At 37.5% G+C, this 21,836-nt stretch overlaps 1 protein-coding gene across 2 annotated transcripts in view; it reads left to right on the top strand.

Annotated features, from left to right (window-relative positions):
• FMN2 (formin 2) overlaps window positions 1-21,836 on the top strand; it is a gene marked incomplete at both ends in the record, with an annotated part of 335,919 nt that overhangs the window by 273,086 nt on the left and 40,997 nt on the right. The window contains one exon of one of the 2 annotated variants that reach the window (XM_084253322.1): window positions 19,098-19,190. The exons of the other annotated variant lie outside the window; for it this stretch is intronic. Coding sequence (XP_084109448.1) covers window positions 19,098-19,190 — 93 coding nt within the window. The remainder of the gene's footprint in view (window positions 1-19,097; window positions 19,191-21,836) is intronic. 2 annotated transcript variants of the gene reach the window in all.

Below are 21,836 nucleotides of genomic sequence, written 5' to 3'. Positions count from 1 at the left end.
AATTTTATTTTTATATTCCCCATACAATTGCAATCCCCCCATTCTGACACCAATCCCTCCCCTCCCACCCCCCACCCCCCAAAAAGTGTCTCTGGTTCATAGTTTTTTGTTGATTTTGATTTTCACTTTCTTATAGTTATTCATTTTCCTGGTCCCTTATTTAAGTTTTCTAGATTCCTGCTATGAGTGAGACCATCCGGTATTTTTCTTTTTCTTTTTGGCTTATTTCGCTGAGCATGATCCCTTCCAGCACCATCCATGTTGCTGCAAATTGCATGTGTTTATGTTTTTCGAATGCTGAGTAAAATTCCATGGTGTATATGTACCACATCTTCTTGATCCAGTCATCTATTTTTGGGCATTTGGGCTGTTTCCAAAGCTTAGCTATTGTAAATAGTGCTGCTATAAACATAGGGGTGCAGGTGTTCTTTGGAATTGGTGTTTCTGTGTCCTTTGGGTAAATACCTAGGAGTGGAATTGCTGGATCATATGGAAGCTCTATGTTTAGTAGGTCGAGAAATCTCCACACAGCTCTCCATAGTGGTTGGACCAGTTTGCACTCCCACCAACAGTGTAGAAGAGTTCCTTTTTCTCCACAACCTCACCAACATTTGCTGTTGCTAGTTTTTTTAATATGTGCCATTCTCACTGGTGTGAGATGGTATCTCATGGTAGTTTTGATTTGCATTTCCCTGATTACAAGTGATGTTGAACATTTTTTCATATGTCTGTTGGCCATTTGCATTTCCTCTTCAGAGAAGTTTCTTTTTAGCTCTTCTGCCCATTTTTGGACTGGATTATTTTCTTTGTTGTTGCTGAGTCTCATCAGCTCTTTGCAGATTTTTGTGATCAGTCCTTTATCATTAGTGTTGGGTGCAAAAATGTTCTCCCAGTTGGTGGGGTTTCTCTTTGTTTTTGTTATTGTCTCTTTTGCTGTGCAGAAGCTCTTTAATTTGATGTAGTCCCAGCTGTTTATCTTTGCCTCACTATCACTGCTTTGGGTGATGTGTCTGTAAAGATGTCTTTGATATGCAAATCACGTAGTGTTTCGCCTATATTTCCTTCTATGTATTTTATGGTTTCAGGTCTTATGTCTAGTTCTTTAATCCATTTTGAGTTGATTTTTGTGTATGGTGTGAGGTAGTGGTCAAGCTTCATTCTTTTGCATGTAGCAACCCAGTTTTCCCAGCACCATTTATTGAACAAACTTTCTTTGCTCCAATGCATAGTCTTTGCTCCTTTGTCAAAGATTAGTTAATCATAAATCTGTGGGTTTATTTCTGGATTTTCTATTCGATTCCATTGTTCTGTGTGTCTGTTCTTGTTCCAATACCATGCAGTTTTGATGATTATGGCTTTGTAGTATAGTTTGAAGTCTGGGCGTGTGATGCCTCCATTCCCTTCTTTTTTTTTTCAGGAGAGCTTTGGCTATTCGGGGTTTTTGGTGATTCCATATGAATTTCATCAATAATTGTTCTATTTCTTTGAAGAATGACATTGAAATTTTGATTGGAATAGCATCGAATCTGTATATTGCTTTTGGGAGGATGGCCATTTTAATAATGTTTATTCTTCCAATCCATGAGCAGGGGATGTCTTTCCACCTCTTTGTGTCTTCTTCTATTTCTTTTAACAGTGTTTTATAGTTTTCTTTGTATAGGTCCTTTACCTCTTTTGTTAGATTTATTCCCAAATATTTGATTTTTTTGTTTCGATATTAAAAGGAATGTTTTTTTTTTTATTTCTTCTTCTTCAGATTTATTGTTTGTGTATAGGAAGGCTACTTACTTTTGCGTGTTGATTCTGTATCCTGCCACTTTACTGAATTGATTGATGAGTTGAATTAGTTTTTCTGTGGAGTTTTTAGGGTTCTCTATGTATATTATCATATCATCTGCAAATAGTGATAGTTTGACTTCTTCTTTTCCTATTTGGATTCCTTGGATGTCTTTCTCTTGTCTTATTGCCCTGGCTAGGACTTCCAGTATTATATTGAAAAGCAGTGGTGAGAGTGGACATCCTTGTCTTGTTCCAGATCTTAATGGAATTGCTTTCAGCTTTTCACCATTGAGAATGATACTGGCTGTTGGCTTGTCATAGATGGCCTTTATGATGTTGAGGTATGTTCCTTGTATCCCAAGAATTTCAAGGGCTTTTATCATGAATGGGTGTTGCACTTTGTCGAAAGCTTTCTCAGCATCTATTGATATTATCATATGGTTTTTATATTTCTTTTTGTTGATGTGTTGGATAACGTTGATTGATTTTCGGATGTTAAACTGTCCTTGTGCCCCTGGAATGAATCCTACTTGGACGTGGTGAATTATCTTATGGATACATTGTTGAATTCTGATACCTAAAATTTTACTGAGGATTTTGCATCAGTGTTCATTAGGGAGATTGGCCTGTAGTTTTCCTTTTTTGTGTTGTCCTAATTCAGTTTTGGTATTAGTGTAATGTTGGCTTCATGGAACGTGTTTGGTATTGTCCCTTCCTTCTCAATTTTTTGGAAGAGTTTGTGAAGGATAGGCACTAATTCGTCTCTGAATCTTTGGTAGAATTCATTTGTTAATCAATTAGGTCCTGGGCTTTTGTTTTTGGGGAGGTTTTTGATTACCATTTCAATTTTGCTAATTGTAATTGGTCTGTTTAGGTGTTCTATTTCTTCTTTATCTAGCTTTGGGTGATTGTAGAGTTGTAGGAATTTGTCCATCTCCTCTAGATTGTTGAACATGTTTCCATATAACTGTTCATAGTAGTTACTGATTATTCTTTTGATTTCTGCTGTGTCCGTTGTGATTTCTCCTCTTTCATTTATGATCCTATTTATTTGTGCTTTCTCCGTTTTTTCCTTTGTGAGCCTGGCTAGGGGTTTGTCTATTTTATTGATTTTTTCAAAGAACCAACTCTTGGTTTCATTGATCTTTTGGATTGTTTTTTTAGTTTCAATTTCATTTATTTCTGCTTTGTTTTTTATTATTTCTTTTCTTCCATTTGTTTTCGGTTTTTTTTGTTGTTCTTTTTCTAGATCTCTGAGCTTCGAGATTAGGTTGTTTCTTTGAGTTCTTTCTTGTTTTTTGATGTGAGCTTCTATTGCTATATATTTTCCTCTTATTACTGCTTTTGCTGCATCCCATACATTTAGGATATTGTTGTCCTCCATGTCATTCAATTCAAAGAATTTTTTAATTTCTTCTTTGATCTCCTCGTTAGTCCAGTGGTCTTCCAGTAGTGTGGTTTTTAATCTCCATGAGGTAGGATAGTTCCTTGCCTTCTTTTTATGGTTTATTTCTAGTTTGATGCCTTCATGGTCAGAAAAGATGGTTGGTATGATTTCAATCTTGGTGTATCTGTTGATGTTTGTCTTGTGCCCCAGTATGTGATCGATCCTGGAGAATGATCCATGTGCGCTTGAGAAAAATGTATACCCTTTTTTTTTGGGTTTAGTGTTCTATAGATGTCTGTTAAGCCCAAATGCTCTAGGTCCTTATTTAGAGCTTTAGTTTCTTTACTTATTTTTTGTCTTGTTGATCTATCCATTGTTGATAGTGGTGTGTTGAAGTCTCCCACTATGTATGTGTTTTCTCTGATGTCTGTTTTCAGAGAGGATAACAGTTGTCTGATATATTTTGGTGCTCCTTCGTTTGGTGCGTATATGTTAATGAGTGTTATTTCTTCTTGAAGTATTGTCCCCTTGATCATAATGTAGTGACCATTGGGGTCTCTTTTCATTTTTTTGAGTTTAAAGTCTGTTTTATCTGATATAAGTATAGCTGTTTCTGCTTTCTTTTTTGGTCCATTTGCTTGTAGGATTGTTTTCCATCCTTTACCTTTGAGCCTATTTTTATCTTTTATAGCTAAATGTGTTTCCTGGAGACAGCAAAAGGTTGGGTTTTGTTTCTTAATCCAGGCTGCAACTCTGTGTCTTTTTATTGAAGAGTTTAGTCCATTTACATTTAGAGTTAATATTGATATGTTAGCATCTGTATTTGCCATTGTGTTTGTCTTTCCTTTGATTTTATTTATTTATTCTTTTAATAACTTTTTTTTTGGTCTTCTTTCATTGTTATTAGTCCCTCTGAGGTTCTGGCTTTAGGATTCCTTGTAGTATTTTTTGGAGTGGGGTTTAGTCGTGATTAAATTCCGGAATTTCTGTTTGTCTGGGAAGGTCCTTATTCTTTCTTCATAGAGGAAGGAGAGCTTTGCAGGATAGAGTATTCTTGGTTGGCATCTGTTTTCTTGGAGTCTGTTGACTATGTCCCTCCACTCTCTCCTTGCCCGTAGTGTTTCTTCAGAGAAGTCTGATGTCAGTCTGATTGACTTTCCTTTGAATATTATCTGTTTCTTCTCTCTTGTCAGCTTCATTATTTTTTCCTTGTCCTGGATTCTTGGGAGCTTTAGTATTATGTGTCTTTCTGTATTTTTCCTTTCGTCGTGGAAGTTTGGTGTTCTTCTTGCTTCTTGTATATCAATTTTCAGCTCCTTCTTTGCATTCGGGAAGTTCTCTTCAATTATCTCCTGGAATATTTTCTCTGTTCCTACATCTCTCTCCTCTCCTTCTGGAATTCCTATAACTCTTATATTTCCTTTCCTCATGGAGTCAGATATTTCCCGAAGTCTTTCTTCGTTCTTTTTCCTTCGTACTTCTCTTTCCTTTTCTGTTTTGGTTCTTTTTATTTCTGTGTCTTCAAGAGTACTTATTCCTTCTTCCATTTCATCTATTCTGCTTTCATTGCTTTTCCCAGAGTTCTTTAGTTCCTCCATTAATTCTTTGATCTCCTGCATTTCTTTTACTTCCCTCTTTAGGGACTCAATTTCATTCTTCTGACCATTGTTTTCCCTCTTTAGGGGCTCAATTTCCTTCTTCTGATCATTGTTTTCCTTTATGACTTCTGTCACTTTTTTAATCATGGCAATTTTAAATTCTCTTTCTGGAAGGCTCAGAAGTTCTTCCACGTTACTGTCGTTGCAATCTGGGGGGTGGTTTTCTTTTTGTGGTGTGCTTCTTTCCTGAGGAGTTGTTAGGTTGTGTGTGGTTCTTTTACTCCCTACTGTCTGTTTTCTAATTTGTCGTATGCCTTGGGACACTGTGTTGCTCGGACTGACTGGCATCTTGGGTGAACTTCTCCGCTCCCCTCTGGCTCCTCCAGGAGCCATCTCTGGCTTCTGGGGGAGCTTTCTGCTGGTTTTAGGCAGTCTTTACTGAAGAAATGTCCCTGATCTAAAATGGCGAAGCGGGACGCGGTCCCTGTCCATCCGGTCTCAGGCACACTCTTCTGCGTGCCCGGTCTGCCCCGGACGTGGGTGCCTTCTCCCTCTGTGGGCTCAGACTGCTGGTTGGAAGGGGCCTGGCGTGGGCTAACTTCCCAGCTGGCCACTGGGTCCTCCGCAAGCCTTCTGCCCTTTTCAAGAAGTCTTTTCTTAAGAAATTTCCCTGTTCTATGGGGTGTTAGTGACTTTTTTTTCTGGTCACTAGGTGGCGCCAGAGATCTCTCCTATTGTCCTTGGGGGGCTGCTTTTCGAAGACCCCTCCCCCCCGTGCAACAGGGAACAGAGCGAGAATGGTATGGTAAACCTCAATGGCTTTGGGGTGCTGTGTCTGCCTTGTGCCCCATCGTCGTGGAGAACCCACACCCCGAATTTCGTGCCCCGGGTCTCAGATCCAAAGCCCTCGGTTCGAGCACTCGGGCTGTAGCCCAGTTCAGTGGTGCGGGAATGGCGCCTTTTGCACCCAGCTCCCGTGCCTGGGCACCTGGTTCCTGCTTACTCAGTGAGGGATTTTCACCTCAGTGAGGGCCTCCGCGCATCTCCCCGCAAGCCTAGGTCACAGGCGCGGGGACCTGGGCAGCTGCGATCCCGATCCGTGTTTGCTTTTCAAGCGAGCCAAGTGCCCCGCTTTTCCGTGCAAGCTTACCGGCTGGCCCGGGGCTGTGTGCAGGTCTCCTCCAGAGTCTCTTTGTTCTCCATTGGCTCCCGGAGCCATTCGCTCACCGCCGCGGCGAATCCTGCGGGGTTCTTTTCCACAGCTCCCGTTCACGAGGTGTGGTGGCTGCAATAGTTCCTTTCCACTCCCAGTCCCGCTTGCTGCGTAGTTTGTTCTTGTTGGTCGTTTTAGTTTGTTTTTTTCCTCCTCTCTGCTGGTCGGAGAATGCCGACTTTGTGGGCGGGGGAGGAGAGCAGGGTTCTGAGCTTTCCTCCCTTCTAGTCCTCTTTTATCTCGAAAAATTTTTAAATTAAATAAAAGCTGACATGATTCGAATTACTCAGTGTCATCAGCAGTTTGGATTTGACTTTGTAATATAAGTTTTTATAAGAAATCTGTCTTCCTGTTTTTAATAATGTTTTTAAATGACACTTCAAGTTTACAGATTATATAGTGCTTGATATTTTTATTTATTTTATTTTTTTTTTTAAATAAATGTTATTTTTATATTCCCCATACAATTGCAATCCCCCCATTCTGACCCTTCTCCCTCCCCTCCCGCTCCCCACTCCCCAAAAAGTGTCTCTGGTTCATAGTTTTTTGTTGATTTTGATTTTCACTTTCTTATAGTTATTCATTTTCCTGGTCCCTTATTTAAGTTTTCTAGATTCCTGCTATGAGTGAGACCATCCGGTATTTTTCTTTTTCTTTTTGGCTTATTTCGCTGAGCATGATCCCTTCCAGCACCATCCATGTTGCTGCAAATTGCATGTGTTTATGTTTTTCGAATGCTGAGTAAAATTCCATGGTGTATATGTACCACATCTTCTTGATCCAGTCATCTATTTTTGGGCATTTGGGCTGTTTCCAAAGCTTAGCTATTGTAAATAGTGCTGCTATAAACATAGGGGTGCAGGTGTTCTTTGGAATTGGTGTTTCTGTGTCCTTTGGGTAAATACCTAGGAGTGGAATTGCTGGATCATATGGAAGCTCTATGTTTAGTAGGTCGAGAAATCTCCACACAGCTCTCCATAGTGGTTGGACCAGTTTGCACTCCCACCAACAGTGTAGAAGAGTTCCTTTTTCTCCACAACCTCACCAACATTTGCTGTTGCTAGTTTTTTTAATATGTGCCATTCTCACTGGTGTGAGATGGTATCTCATGGTAGTTTTGATTTGCATTTCCCTGATTACAAGTGATGTTGAACATTTTTTCATATGTCTGTTGGCCATTTGCATTTCCTCTTCAGAGAAGTTTCTTTTTAGCTCTTCTGCCCATTTTTGGACTGGATTATTTTCTTTGTTGTTGCTGAGTCTCATCAGCTCTTTGCAGATTTTTGTGATCAGTCCTTTATCATTAGTGTTGGGTGCAAAAATGTTCTCCCAGTTGGTGGGGTTTCTCTTTGTTTTTGTTATTGTCTCTTTTGCTGTGCAGAAGCTCTTTAATTTGATGTAGTCCCAGCTGTTTATCTTTGCCTCACTATCACTGCTTTGGGTGATGTGTCTGTAAAGATGTCTTTGATATGCAAATCACGTAGTGTTTCGCCTATATTTCCTTCTATGTATTTTATGGTTTCAGGTCTTATGTCTAGTTCTTTAATCCATTTTGAGTTGATTTTTGTGTATGGTGTGAGGTAGTGGTCAAGCTTCATTCTTTTGCATGTAGCAACCCAGTTTTCCCAGCACCATTTATTGAACAAACTTTCTTTGCTCCAATGCATAGTCTTTGCTCCTTTGTCAAAGATTAGTTAATCATAAATCTGTGGGTTTATTTCTGGATTTTCTATTCGATTCCATTGTTCTGTGTGTCTGTTCTTGTTCCAATACCATGCAGTTTTGATGATTATGGCTTTGTAGTATAGTTTGAAGTCTGGGCGTGTGATGCCTCCATTCCCTTCTTTTTTTTTTTCAGGAGAGCTTTGGCTATTCGGGGTTTTTGGTGATTCCATATGAATTTCATCAATAATTGTTCTATTTCTTTGAAGAATGACATTGAAATTTTGATTGGAATAGCATCGAATCTGTATATTGCTTTTGGGAGGATGGCCATTTTAATAATGTTTATTCTTCCAATCCATGAGCAGGGGATGTCTTTCCACCTCTTTGTGTCTTCTTCTATTTCTTTTAACAGTGTTTTATAGTTTTCTTTGTATAGGTCCTTTACCTCTTTTGTTAGATTTATTCCCAAATATTTGATTTTTTTGTTTCGATATTAAAAGGAATGTTTTTTTTTTTATTTCTTCTTCTTCAGATTTATTGTTTGTGTATAGGAAGGCTACTTACTTTTGCGTGTTGATTCTGTATCCTGCCACTTTACTGAATTGATTGATGAGTTGAATTAGTTTTTCTGTGGAGTTTTTAGGGTTCTCTATGTATATTATCATATCATCTGCAAATAGTGATAGTTTGACTTCTTCTTTTCCTATTTGGATTCCTTGGATGTCTTTCTCTTGTCTTATTGCCCTGGCTAGGACTTCCAGTATTATATTGAAAAGCAGTGGTGAGAGTGGACATCCTTGTCTTGTTCCAGATCTTAATGGAATTGCTTTCAGCTTTTCACCATTGAGAATGATACTTTTTTTTTTTAAATAAATATTTTTTTTTAAATAAATGTTATTTTTATATTCCCCATACAATTGCAATCCCCCCATTCTGACCCTTCTCCCTCCCCTCCCGCCCCCCACTCCCCAAAAAGTGTCTCTGGTTCATAGTTTTTTGTTGATTTTGATTTTCACTTTCTTATAGTTATTCATTTTCCTGGTCCCTTATTTAAGTTTTCTAGATTCCTGCTATGAGTGAGACCATCTGGTATTTTTCTTTTTCTTTTTGGCTTATTTCGCTGAGCATGATCCCTTCCAGAGCCATCCATGTTGCTGCAAATTGCATGTGTTTATCTTTTTTGAATGCTGAGTAATATTCCATGGTGTATATGTACCACATCTTCTTGATCCAGTCATCTATTTTTGGGCATTTGGGCTGTTTCCAAAGCTTAGCTATTGTAAACAGTGCTGCTATAAACATGGGGGTGCAGGTGTTCTTTGGAATTGGTGTTTCTGTGTCCTTTGGGTAAATACCTAGGAGTGGAATTGCTGGATCATATGGAAGCTCTATGTTTAGTAGGTCGAGAAATCTCCACACAGCTCTCCATAGTGGTTGGACCAGTTTGCACTCCCAGCTTGGCATATTTTTAAATGTCATCATCACAAACCAATTTTGAGGAGGATAATGTTATGTAGCATGATGTACTACAGTTAAGAGAAGAGTGAAGCCCTATCTTATAGAGAAATTTCCCTACTCATTTTCACATTGAGCATATTTACATGTATTATTTAATCCATAAGCATTACATCTATGTATGTATATGTGACTCTAAAACTTATTCTATTTTTATAGCTATCTAACAGGCCATTTTAATAAGGTAAATAAAATACAGATGGCAAATAGACACATGAAAAAAGTGCACATCATAACTTATTATAAGTGAGATGCAGGGCCTCCTTAATGACTCAGGTGGTTGAGTGCAGTGCTGTGAAACTGTCTGCAACCTCTGCAGAGTGGGTTTGATCCTGGCCAGTGGAGGAGATACCCACATGGTATAACAGACCTCTCCTGACTTGCTTGATGCTCCCCTTAGCAGTGTTTTTTGTTCAGTTTGCCTGTTCTGTTCCCTGCTCTGTCTCTGGTGAATCCTCTCACCCTCCTGCACATCTGGCCTGAACCCTGGTTCTTTTTTTTTTTTTTTTTGTACCCTGGTTCTTGTATGCATGAATAAATAAATCTTTTAGAAAAAAAGAGAAATGCAAATCAAAATCACAATTAGATACCACCTGTGAGAATGGCCTATTTCAAAAATACCAGAAACAAATGCTGTGAGGGTGTGGAGAAAAAGGAACCCTTGTATACTCTTTGTAAGAATGCAGGCAAGTCCAGCCCCTATGGAAACAGCATGAAAATGTCTCGAAGTATTAAAAATGAACCTACTATGATCCAACAATTCCATTCCTTTGTTTTTTATTAGGAATATTAAAAAAAAATCCTAAAAATCTCTAATTCAAAAGGATATATGTATTCCTATGTCCATCACAGCACTAGTTACAATAACCAAATAATAAAAAACAACCTAAGTGCCCAACAACAGATGAGTGGTTTAAGAATATGTGATTTATATACAAAATGGAATACTACTCAAATGTCAAAAGGTTGATATTTTGCCATTTGTAACAGTATGTATGGAATTGGAGGTGGTTATGCTGAGTGAAATAAGCCAGAAGGAGAAAGACAAATACTGGATGATTTCACTCACATGTGGAATATAAAGAAACAAAGCAAAGGAACAGACAAAACAAACCTTTATAATCTGACTGCAGAAATGAAGCTACCCTAGGAGGAGGGAGTGTGGTAATAAAGTAGGGAGGAGGCCCAATGGACTATGGGGGAAGATTATTGATGTTTTGGTGGTGAATATGTTGTAGTAACATATATTTGTAAAGGAGTGAAATTATGCCCCTAAAACATAGAATTGTAAACCGATGATACCTCAAAAAAAATATTTTAAAATTTAGGTCAATAAGTAAAGCAACAACCATGTATAATATAATTTATTTATTTATTTTTTAAAAGATTTATTTATTTATGCACACAAGAGCCAGAGAACAGGCCAGAGGTGTGGGGGGCGAGAGGATCCGCCAGAGACAGAGTGGGGAACAAAGCAGGCAGACTGACTGAAGCACACTGCTGAGGGGAGCAGTGGGTGAGCCAGGAGAGGTCTGCTGAGCCATGTGGGTTGCTCCCTGGCTGGGGGATTGAACTTGTGCTGCAGAGGCTGCAGACAGCTTCATAAGTTGTGTCCCAACCCCCTGAGCCACCAGGGAGGCCTCATATATGATATAATTTAACAGACTATCATCTGTCTATCACAATGAAGAGCTTTGGGAATTTGGATTTGCATTTTGGTACACTTCGTATAAAACTTATATAGCAGCATAAACAAGTCACATTGGAAGCTTGATATTCAGATTAAGGAAAGTCAGGCACATTGGTATAGTTGAAACTACCTCTTTTCATAAAATGTTTTAGTGTTTCCTTTGTATTTAACACAGTGAATACACAGAGGTATTCTCTTTATTATTGATAATATTGCTATTATCAACTGACTTCTATCACAAATTTATCCCTGAAGTCCAAATTTCTGAGAGATAAATGATAACTGTAATGATAATGTTACTATAGCAACCAGTAATTAAGGAGAATGTATTACAATGACTTGTTTTTTAATCTATTACTTAATCTTAAGAATAATTCAAGTGAACTTTATTATTTCATTTTATAACTGTGGATATTAAGACCAAAAGAGGACACAAATTTACTCAAGGGCTCATAGAATATTAGTATTACTAGTATTTTTATTAGCAGATTCTTTTTTTTTTTTAATTTTTTTTATAGAGGCATGTTTATTTTATATTTATTTATTTGTTTGTTTGTTTTTTGTTTATACATGCACTGGGTACAGTCAGAAGCGCGGGAGGGTGAGAGAATTCACCAGAGCCAGAGCAGGGAGCAGAGCAGGCAGAAGGACCGAAGTACACTGCTGAGGGGAGCAGCGGGCGGCAGGAGAGGTCTGCGCGCCATGTGGGTCCCTCCTCCGGTGGCAGGGGAGCAGCCGGGGATCGAACTGGCGCCACAGAGGCTGCAGACAGCTTCGCAACCCAGCGCTCAACCGCTGCGCCACTGGGGAGGCCCTTATTAGCAGATTCTTAATGGAAATTTTGATCTCATTCCAAGGCTTATACTTTTCTGTGTCTGTGCCTTCATAAATATGTAGTAATCTACTGATCCCACTTAAAATAATTAAGAAGTACTTCTAAGAAATTTTCATAAGAAATTTCTACTATTATACTGATAGTGAGAAACATAAACCCAAAAGGAATTAAGTTTGAAGTACCTACCTGTAAGACAAAACTTGGGATAGATATAGGTCCAACTCAGGAAAATCAATCCTCATTAGAATTCATACATAAGGATATTGATTCTTTATGGAAAATTTGTAATTGCATTCTAAAGTATTTTCCTTCTCTTAAAAATTCTATTTGTTCCTTTCCCTCAAGATCATTGACTTGTCTAAGCGGGGCAATAAAGAAAGTTTATGTTGTTTACATGTATTCTCTACATCAAATCTAAAAGACAATTTGCCATTGTAAATTTCATGTCCAGTTAAACACATCTAGGGTTCTCAGCCCATTTTCCTTGTTCTCTTCACTTTACCTAAACAATCGCAGGTGACTGTGCAACACACATTCTATCCCAGGTATCTCCTACTTTTTGATCCACATTTATTAAACTTCCACAGATACAAGCAATATGTTCAATACAGAACATATCACAGCCTTTTCTAGACTTGCTACCTCCATTATTCTAGTCTTCTCTGTTGGTGGTGCCACCTTATATCTTAAATAATGCAACCCAAAGCAGAGGAGTTATTTTGGACTTCTTTTCCATAAAATCCTGTTGATTTTAACTGCCAAATGTTCTATTCTTGTATAAATGTCCTTATCATTCTTACCCAGGTTACTCTTAAAAGAACTTAACTGAACTTCCTATCTCCAGAAAACACAGATCCATGTTGATTTTCTTAACCTAAAAAGCCATCCAGATGAGGTCTGTCCAATTACCTAAACCATTTAAATGACCTTTACCCTCACACTAATATCATGAATAGAATAGTTATAAAATTCAGCATTTTCCACAATCCAGGTCTTGTCAAACCTTTCATTCCTCTACAAGTCATGTTTTTCTTTTCTCTGTCACATTGCAAATTCTCACATCCATACTTCACCTGCCTACACTCCTGATTTCTTCTACTCCTTCTCTGTGATACCACAACATTTTGTGCACACAGAATTAAAGCTGTTACTTAATGGATATATTTTAATGTGCCAAAAACTGTTTCTAAACACTTTACACATGTTTTTCCATGTACATATTTTATGTCTCAAGAAAAGCTGTTAGTATTACGCTAACTTTGTACCAGAGAAAAAATGTAGTACAAAGATATTGCCCAAATTTACACCATTTCTAAGTTCAGGAGGTAGGATTCAGTATAAGCTACCATTCTGTATTAATGTTATTTGTTATTGTGTCCAATCACCCCTACTAGATTGAACTATTTAAAGAAAGGAAATCAAATTTTCATTTGTGTTCTTAGTGCTTGATTCAAGCAACAAATTGATTATTTTTGGATGGATTAATCACTAGATAAATATCTGCTGAAGCAGAAATAACATTCTAGGTTTTGGAATCTAATATTATAGATGGGATGGAAGTTCCAGTTTCTTCATCTGATGAACCTCATAATTTGGGGTTAATCCACTGTAGATTGAATAAAATTGGCCTTGACTGCCGCCAAGGCCCCTAGTGGTTGTGGTCGCTCTAATCACTATGGCCCTCTGGTGCTCCTGTTGACTCCACTCCAGTTGAAGTCACTCCATAATACCCAGGTGAATGGGATCTGAGATGTGTCAGAAGAATGCACAGGATGATCATTCACCTCCTTTCCCGGGCTGTGGCATCCCAGCCACCACTACTTTAAACCTTGGGTGCAGGGGAAACACATAGGGTAAGGGACAAAGAGTAGAGACCCTGCAACTGCCCATCAACCATTGGCCCATCAGCCCACCTGAATCAATAGCATTCTTGAAAACCCTGGCAGGATTATGCCAAACCTAGTCTGGCCCTCTGAGTGGCAGGATACATAGCAGGGAGGCATAAAGAGCACATAGCAACCTCACAGCCTGAGGGGTGAATGGCCATCAGCCCCACCAGCATCAACAGAATGCTCATGAACCCTGGTGGGGCTCTGCAGTGGGGCATTTATTTGGGAGGGATAAAGAGTACATAGAGATCCATGCCCAGATTGAAGCACCCCCAAGCCCCAGAAGCTTCCAATATCCTGGTAAGAGCACCCAGAAGTCATGCCTGCTGGCACCAAGTGGCATGGCATCGTTATGCCTAGAACATCTCAAAATCAAACAGTGGGGAGAAAGAAAAATGCAAATGGTCAAGCAAGACATCCTGGGAATAATACACCATAGAAAGAAAGTCAGCCACCATAACCCAACAACAATGACATGGAAGCATCTATCTACCTGACAAATAAAGAATTCAGAATTGCCATAATTAAAAAATTTAGAGACAAAGAAAGAGAAAATAATGATATAAGAAATATTATCAACAATCGTAAGAATGAAATCGAATCTTTAAATAAGAAAATAAAGGAAATGCAAGATGTTAACGGATCAATGGAGGAGCTAAATAATTCTGGCAAAAAACACAAAAAATAGAATAAATGGAAGAATGAATTAGTACTCTCAAAGATACAGATATAAAAGGAACCAAAATAGAAAAAGAGAGGTACAAAAGAAAAAGAATGAAGAAAAACTTTGAGAACTATCTGCCAACAAAAGGAAAGGAAATATGAGTCATAAGTATCACAGAAGGTGTACAGAGAAACAAAGGAACTGAGAAACTATCCAAGAAAATAATTGAAGAGAATGCTCCAAACGTGAAGAAAAAATGGAAATAGACATACAGAAAGCTAGAAGAACACCAAATTACCATAATGAAAGGAAAATGACAGTGATGCACATAATAGTAAAGTTTCCAAGAGTCCAAGATAAAGAAACTATAATGAAGCTGATGGGGCAAGAAACAAAATCTATAAAGGAAAACTGATTAGGCTAACATCAGACTTTTCTAAAGAAACTATGGACAAGAAAAGAATGGAGCAATGTAATTAAAAAATTCCAACACTGAAAGTACTAGCCAAGAATACTTCATCCTACAAAACTCTCCTTCCTCTATGAAGGAAAAATAAGAACCTTCTCAGACAAATAAAGTCTTCAGAACTTTGCTACTACCAAACCTCCACTCCAAGAAATATTTCAAGAAGCCAAAAATCTAAACCTACAAGAGGAATGAACAGGAAGAGTTAAGCACGACAATGAATAGGACCACAAAATGATGAACAAAAATGGCAATTAGAGACTCCCATGTATCAATATATAGTGGCCCTAAACATAAATGTACTAAACTCACCAATAAAATGACACAGAGTAGTATACTGGATGAGAAAACAAAACCCAAATGTCTGCTGTCTTTAGGAACTCTACCTAAGTAGCAAAGATAAAATATAAATTAACAGAAACATATATAAATTTAAAAAAAACCATAAAAAATAAAGGGCTGGAAAACAATTTTACAAGAAAGTTGCTCCCAAAAGAAGGCAGGGGTAGCCAGAGCTATATTATATAAAATAGACTTCAAACTAAAAAAATTGACGAGAGGTACCAGTTGACACTATATAATGATCAAGGGACAGTACACCGGATAGTTCTAACATTCATTAGTATATATTCAGCAAATGAAGGAGCACCGAAAATATATTAGGCACTTACTTTTGAATCTGAAACAGATATTAGAAAAATATATATGTGATAGGAATCTTCAGTACCTGTACTTGACCAATAGACAGATAATGAGACAAAAAATAAACAGGGACACAATAGCCCTAGATAAAGATCTAGACTACATGGGCCTAACAGACATCTCTAGGACACTGTACAAAAAAAAAAATTAAAAATCCCCAAATGCACATTTTTCTCAAATGCACACAGATAATTCTCCAGGAGCTACCACATTCTGTGCCACAAGATAAACAGCAACAAATACATGAAGATTGAAATCATATCCACTATCCTCTCTTACCATAAAGACATCAAACTAGAAATCAACTATGAAAAGAAAACGAGGTCTCCCCTATAAAGTGGAGACTGAGCAACATGCTACTGAAAGACCACTGGATTAATGAGGGAATCAAAGAAGAAATTAATGTATTGAGACAAATGACAATGAGGACACAACTTTCCAGCATCTAGGGGAAACAACAAAAGCAGTATTAAAAGGAAAGTATATAGCAATGCAGGGACTGATATCAAAGATCTGCAGAGGGCTTATTAATACAAAATAAAAATCAAAATCAGCAAGCAACTATAAACCAGAGACACACTACGAGGGGTGGGGGAGAGGTGGGGAGAGGAAGAACTAGGGTCAAAATAAGGGGGGGATGCAATTGTATGGGGAATATAACCAAAATGAAAATTCATGCATTGTTCAAAAATGAAAAATGATGTAAGAATTATATAAAATAAAATATTTAAAATGAAAAAAGAAAAAAAAAAACTCAACAAAAGCAAAGCAAACAGCCCAATCAAAAATTAGGCTGAAGAGCTAAAAGGACACTTTTCAAAAGAGGAGAAGCAAATGACCAACAGATATATGGAAAATGTTCAAAATCATTTATAATCAGGGAAATTAAAATAAAAGCTACAATGAGATACCACCTCACACCAGTGAGAATGGCCCATATTACAAAAAAAAAAGAAAGAAAGAAAAGTGGCAACAACCAATGCTGGCAAGGAAGTATAGAAGAATGGACCCTCTTACACTGCTGGTGGGAGTGCAAACTGGTCCAGCCACTATGGAAAGCCTTGTGGAGGATCCATACAACACTAAAAATGGGTCTACCATATGATCCAGAGATTCCACTCCTGGGAATATATCCTCCTAATTCAAAGGGAAACCTCCTCTCCTATGTTTATTGCAGCACTATTTACAATAGCTAAGATATGGAAACAATCTAAATGCCCCAAATCAGATGACTGGATCAAGAAGATGTGACATATATACACAATAGAATACTATTCACCATCAAAAAAGATAAACTCATGCCATTTGCAGCACTGTGGATGGAACTGGAAGGGATTATGCTTAGTCAAATAAGACAGAAGGAAAGCAAAAAATATTGCATGGTCTCATGGGGAAATACAGGGAAACCAAACAAAGCATCAGGGGAACTATAAAATATGCAGTCAAACGGTAGAGTTGAAGTAGAGCAAGGGGATCAAAACAGAGTAGGGAAGAGCACAAGGGACTATGGTGATAGGCAAGGGTGCTCTGGTGATTGGAGAATCGTGGGGATTACACATAAGGGGAGAAATTAAATACTGTACAAAAATGAACAGTGTTGTATGAAAATATAAAAAAAAGCCTTTAACATTAGTGTATTAATCAGAATATGTGGAAAATTCATGAAACTGATCTTGGTATATATAAATAAGGGCACAAATGTAGTAGCTGTTGCTGCTATTATTTTTATGAGATCAATTATAGCATAGCTTAGAGAAGTTTAGGATGGTTTGTCACAGCTGTTTTCAAGTGTAGCGTCAGGGACAAGAGGATATACACTTCTTATATGTTTATTCCAAAGAAGGAGGAAACTTAACCAGCAGACATTAAGAGAGGTTTTGATTCTAAGTACCAGGGAGGACTAATGTTTAGGGAATCAATGAAGGAACTAGTTTTGTGAGGTGGGGACCACTTCAGAAAACACTAAGTTACTATTTAGAAAATAGAGGCCTACTTTTCAGAATAGCATGAAAAGGATAGCTCTGATGTGAAATATTTACGTCAGCATCCTTTGGACTTTATCACATTTGACAGTCCCATGTAACCAATATTTTGCATTCTTTAATGCCCCAGGGTGTATAAGTATATATTTAATAATGTGGTAATTTCAGGAGTTTTCTAAAATATATATAAATTAGGGTTCTGAAAAGAATCTTTAAAGAAAATGGGATAGAAGTTTATCTGTCCTTATCATTTTAGTGAATTATTTCTGGAAAAATAGTTGAAGAGCTATTTCCAAAGGCTTTTAAGTAGTTTCTAATTGCTGTATTTAAGGTATTGTTCTTGGCACTGTGGCTGATGCCGGGAATATAAAAGAACTCTCTCTTTTTTTTTTTTTTAAAGATTTATTTATTTATTTATACAAGAACCCAGGTACAGGCCAGATGCACAGAAGTGTGAGATTATGCACCAGAGACAGAGCAGAGAACAGAACAGGCAGACTGACGAAATACACTGCTGAGGGGAGCAGTGGGCGCAACAGGAGAGGTCTGCCACACCATGTGGGTCCCTCGCTGTCAGGGATCGAACCGGTGCTGCAGAGGCTGCGGACAGCCTCATAGTGCTGTGCTCAACTGCCTGCGCCACCAGGGGAGGCCCTAAAAGAACTCTTAAAACAGGGCCTCCTCAGTGGCACCATGGTTGTGAAGCTGTCCGCAGCCTCTGCAGCACTGGTTCGATCCCCTGCCACCTGGTGAGGGTCCCACATGGCGCGCAGACCTCTTCCGCCGCCCGCTGTCCCCTCAGCAGTGTATTTCGTCAGTCTGCCTGTTCTGTTCCCCGCTCTGGCTCTGGTGAATTCTCTCACCCTTCCGCACTTCTGACTGTATCCAGTGCTTGTATTAAATAACTAAATAAATAAATATTAAAAAAAAGGACTCTTAAAACAAAAAATTGTCCCAAAAGAATTTGCCTTCTATTAAACTCTATGTTCTCTAATGCCTTTTAAATCTCAATGAGAAAAGTAAAATATTATAGCTCAGTGTCCAAACCTAGACCAGCTTGATTAAAAAAAGAATCCAGTCTTCACTTGATCCAATTTTCAAAACTTTAAAAATAAGAAGCTTAATATTTTAACTACTAGTTACCATTGTTTCATTTGCCATTTTTAGTTAGAAATTTAAAGTAATAACTGTCTCCATCATACCATACTTGCCTAGGAAGTTGTAAGAATACCCTAACACTAGGTACTTTCAGAAGTTAGTCTAATGGATCTGATGCCTTAAAGGAGGATTATTTTTATTTGTGAAAAACACAGTGTGTTTCACATACTAAGCATGGAAAGATCTTCTAAATTTTGCTAGTTTTTCTCCAGGTCTTCATTTTTACTCAGTAAATGTAAAACAACAGACTATGCAACAGTTAAGAAGAAAATGCATAGTACAATATTTTCCCTTCCTTTAAAAATATTTTACATTTTAAATTAATTTTCATTTAATTTTAATAATCTTTTTGGTCGACTCATATGAACTGTATTCTTAAGCAAAAAGCCTTATTTCTTCTCTTATTTATTTTATATCTCTAATTATATTTTGTATCATATATTTCTTTACTGTATACCAGGCACTATTTGAACATTGGTTAATATGCTTTAAAATTTCTTGTAGTGCTTCATTAACAGTCTGATATTCTAAACAGTATCTCTCTCTGATTTCAGCCTGTGAAGTTGAAGCAGGAAAAGTATATCAGGTGTCTTCAAAAGACCATGTCCAACCTTTCAAAGACAACATGGAGCAATTTATTATTCAAGGTAAATTCCAGCAAAAAGTGAGAAGATATTTAAAAAAAAAATAGACATTAGTTTAAAGGGCATTATTTTAATCACAGAAAATCTATGTTTTGGGCCTCCCCTGGTGGCGCAGCAGTTGAGCACTGGGCTGCAAAGCTGCCCGCAGCCTCTGCAGCACCGGTTCAATCCCCTGCTGCCAGCGAGGGTCCCACATGGTGCGCAGACCTGTCCTGCTGTGCCCACTGCTCCCCTCAGCAGTGTATTGTTTCAGTCTGCCTGTTCTGTTCCCCGCTCTGGCTTTGGTGAATTCTCTCACCCTCCCGAGTTTCTGACTGTACCCATTGCTTGTATAAATAAATAAATAAATCTTTTTAAAAAAAAACAAAAACACACCAAAAAACCCACAAAACTATGTTTCATGTGAGTCATGGTTAAAGGAAAGTATCAATTTGTGAAAAAATGCTGTTTTGTGAATAACACTCATCATTATTGTTTTTTATGATGGTATGTATAGTAGATATTCTTCTAAGTTTTATCTATTCTTTTGACTTCAACCTGTTATTTACTTGGTTTGTCAATACATTGTACCCAGTGTACACAGTATATTGATGTTTTCAGCTCTTCAAGGCATTATCTGATATTTTTAAATAAGATGTATAAATATCTCTGGATTCTTTAGCATCTTTATTTTCAGGGAGCTCACAGATTTTATAAACATTACCTTATTGAGTCTTTCTACATTCCTAGGGGATAAACAATAATGGAAAATTTCAGAAGTTTTTGAAGAAATAATTTTAAGAGAAAATCTATTAAATGTTTCAAATTATTGAAACTTACAATTATATCAAAGCATTTACTAGTCAAAACTTTTCAGCTTTGGAATTTTACATCTCTTCTGAAGATTAGATTTGTGTCATGCCATGCTCTTTGAAAGTTTTTTTCTGGGCCTCCCCGGTGGTGCAGTGGTTGAGCGCTGGGTTGCGAAGCTGCCTGTGCCTCTGCAGCACAGGTTCAATCCCCGGCCTCCGGGCGAGGGTCCCTCATGGCCCGCAGACCTCTCCTGCTGCCCGATGCTCCCCTCAGCAGTGTACTTCGTCAAGTCTCCCTGTTCTGTTCCCCGCTCTGGCTCTGGTGAATTCTCTCACCCTCCCACGCTTCTCACTGTACCCAGTGCTTGTATAAATAAATAAATGAATATTTAAAAAAATAGCAATTGATATTTAAAAATAAAAAAAAAGTTTTTTTCTGTTTCAGGAATTCTAGGAGCAGGCATGAGACTGAGTTCAATTAGCACTTTGAAAGCTGGCTCCATCTTCTGTTTTTAGGTGATAGCTTTTGTAGGCTATTCAAAATGTCCTTAGTGATGATTTACAATGAATGAAGTGTTCTGAAATTGATTAATGTTAAGTATTTAGATGGGCAAGTGCTATGTAATAATTTAAGAGAAGAATGAAGATTGAAACTGAAATTTGGTCAGATTCCCAAATTAAACTGATAGTCATTTCTTAATTTTCAGGTCATCATGACTTAGGGTGAGAAATCTACTCACTGATGCCTAAATAGTTCTTTGACTGAAATCATAGTCCTGTAGTTACTGGAAGACCCTGAAAGCTAACTCTTCTCTTAGTAGTGAATGAAAATGAATCTTTCTCTTTTCATCCAGTAAGATTTTAGTTACATTCCTGAAAGGCCTCATAATTGGTAAAATATATTTTACAAATTACATTTACTATTACTATCTTATTGCTAGTTGATGGTATTTAAAATTCTAATGATTATATTACTCTATTGTGAAAAGTTGTTATATCCTAGAAACTTGCTGGACCCTTACTAGTATAGTAATTTGTGAATTGTTTTAAAGGGTGATTTTGTAGCCATCACTGCAAATAATGACTATTTCATTTCTTAGTTTCTTTTGTTTTCTGGCTCTATTGCACGAGCTGCTAACTTTAATGTAGGGGATTTTATGGAGAAACTATTATGCTTATGAATATTAAGCTTATGAGTAATCTGCTTATGAGTATTAGATGTTAACCATTTTAAGCCTATGAAAAGGACACATATATGAAGTAAATATAAAAAGTAAGTAAATATATTTTAGAGTTCTTGATTTTTGTCTTTGAATCTGTTACATATCTTGGCCCATAATTCCTTTATATTGTTATAAAGAGGCACCCTTATTTTAGCAATATGTAAACTACATTCTGAATATGAACTCTGTCTATAAAAAAAGTTAGAAGTTATTTGGTACTACTACAATGGAAGGTTTTTTGCATTTTTAAAGCATTTTATCCCTGTCTTTTTTATATCATGGTAATGTAGAGAGAAGAGGAAATACAGGACAATATTACTATGCAGTTTCTGGTTTATATATATTATTTATATGATCTTCAGAAAAACAGCTATAGTGGCTGGTCTTTTGTTTATATCCAGGCCTGCCTGACACTAAGTCTTATGTTCTAGCCCTAAACAATAGTCATGGTGGGATGTGAAAAGCAGAGTGATAAGAATATTTGTGAAGGAAGAGTAACTGTTTTATATAAGGTGTGGAGAAGGAGTTTTCCCCAGAGTCCAAGGAGGCCCTTGGGCAAAGTGATTATTAGATGTGTCGTACAAATGCCCCTGTTGAAGGAGAGGCCAAGATTGCCCTGGATGCTGTGCTTCAGG

The sequence above is a fragment of the Talpa europaea genome, assembly GCF_964194135.1.
Source record: "Talpa europaea genome assembly, chromosome: 14".
Taxonomy (NCBI): Eukaryota; Metazoa; Chordata; class Mammalia; order Eulipotyphla; family Talpidae; genus Talpa; species Talpa europaea.
The sequence above is the reverse complement of the archived record's forward strand: the minus strand, read 5'-3'. Positions and strand labels throughout refer to the sequence as shown.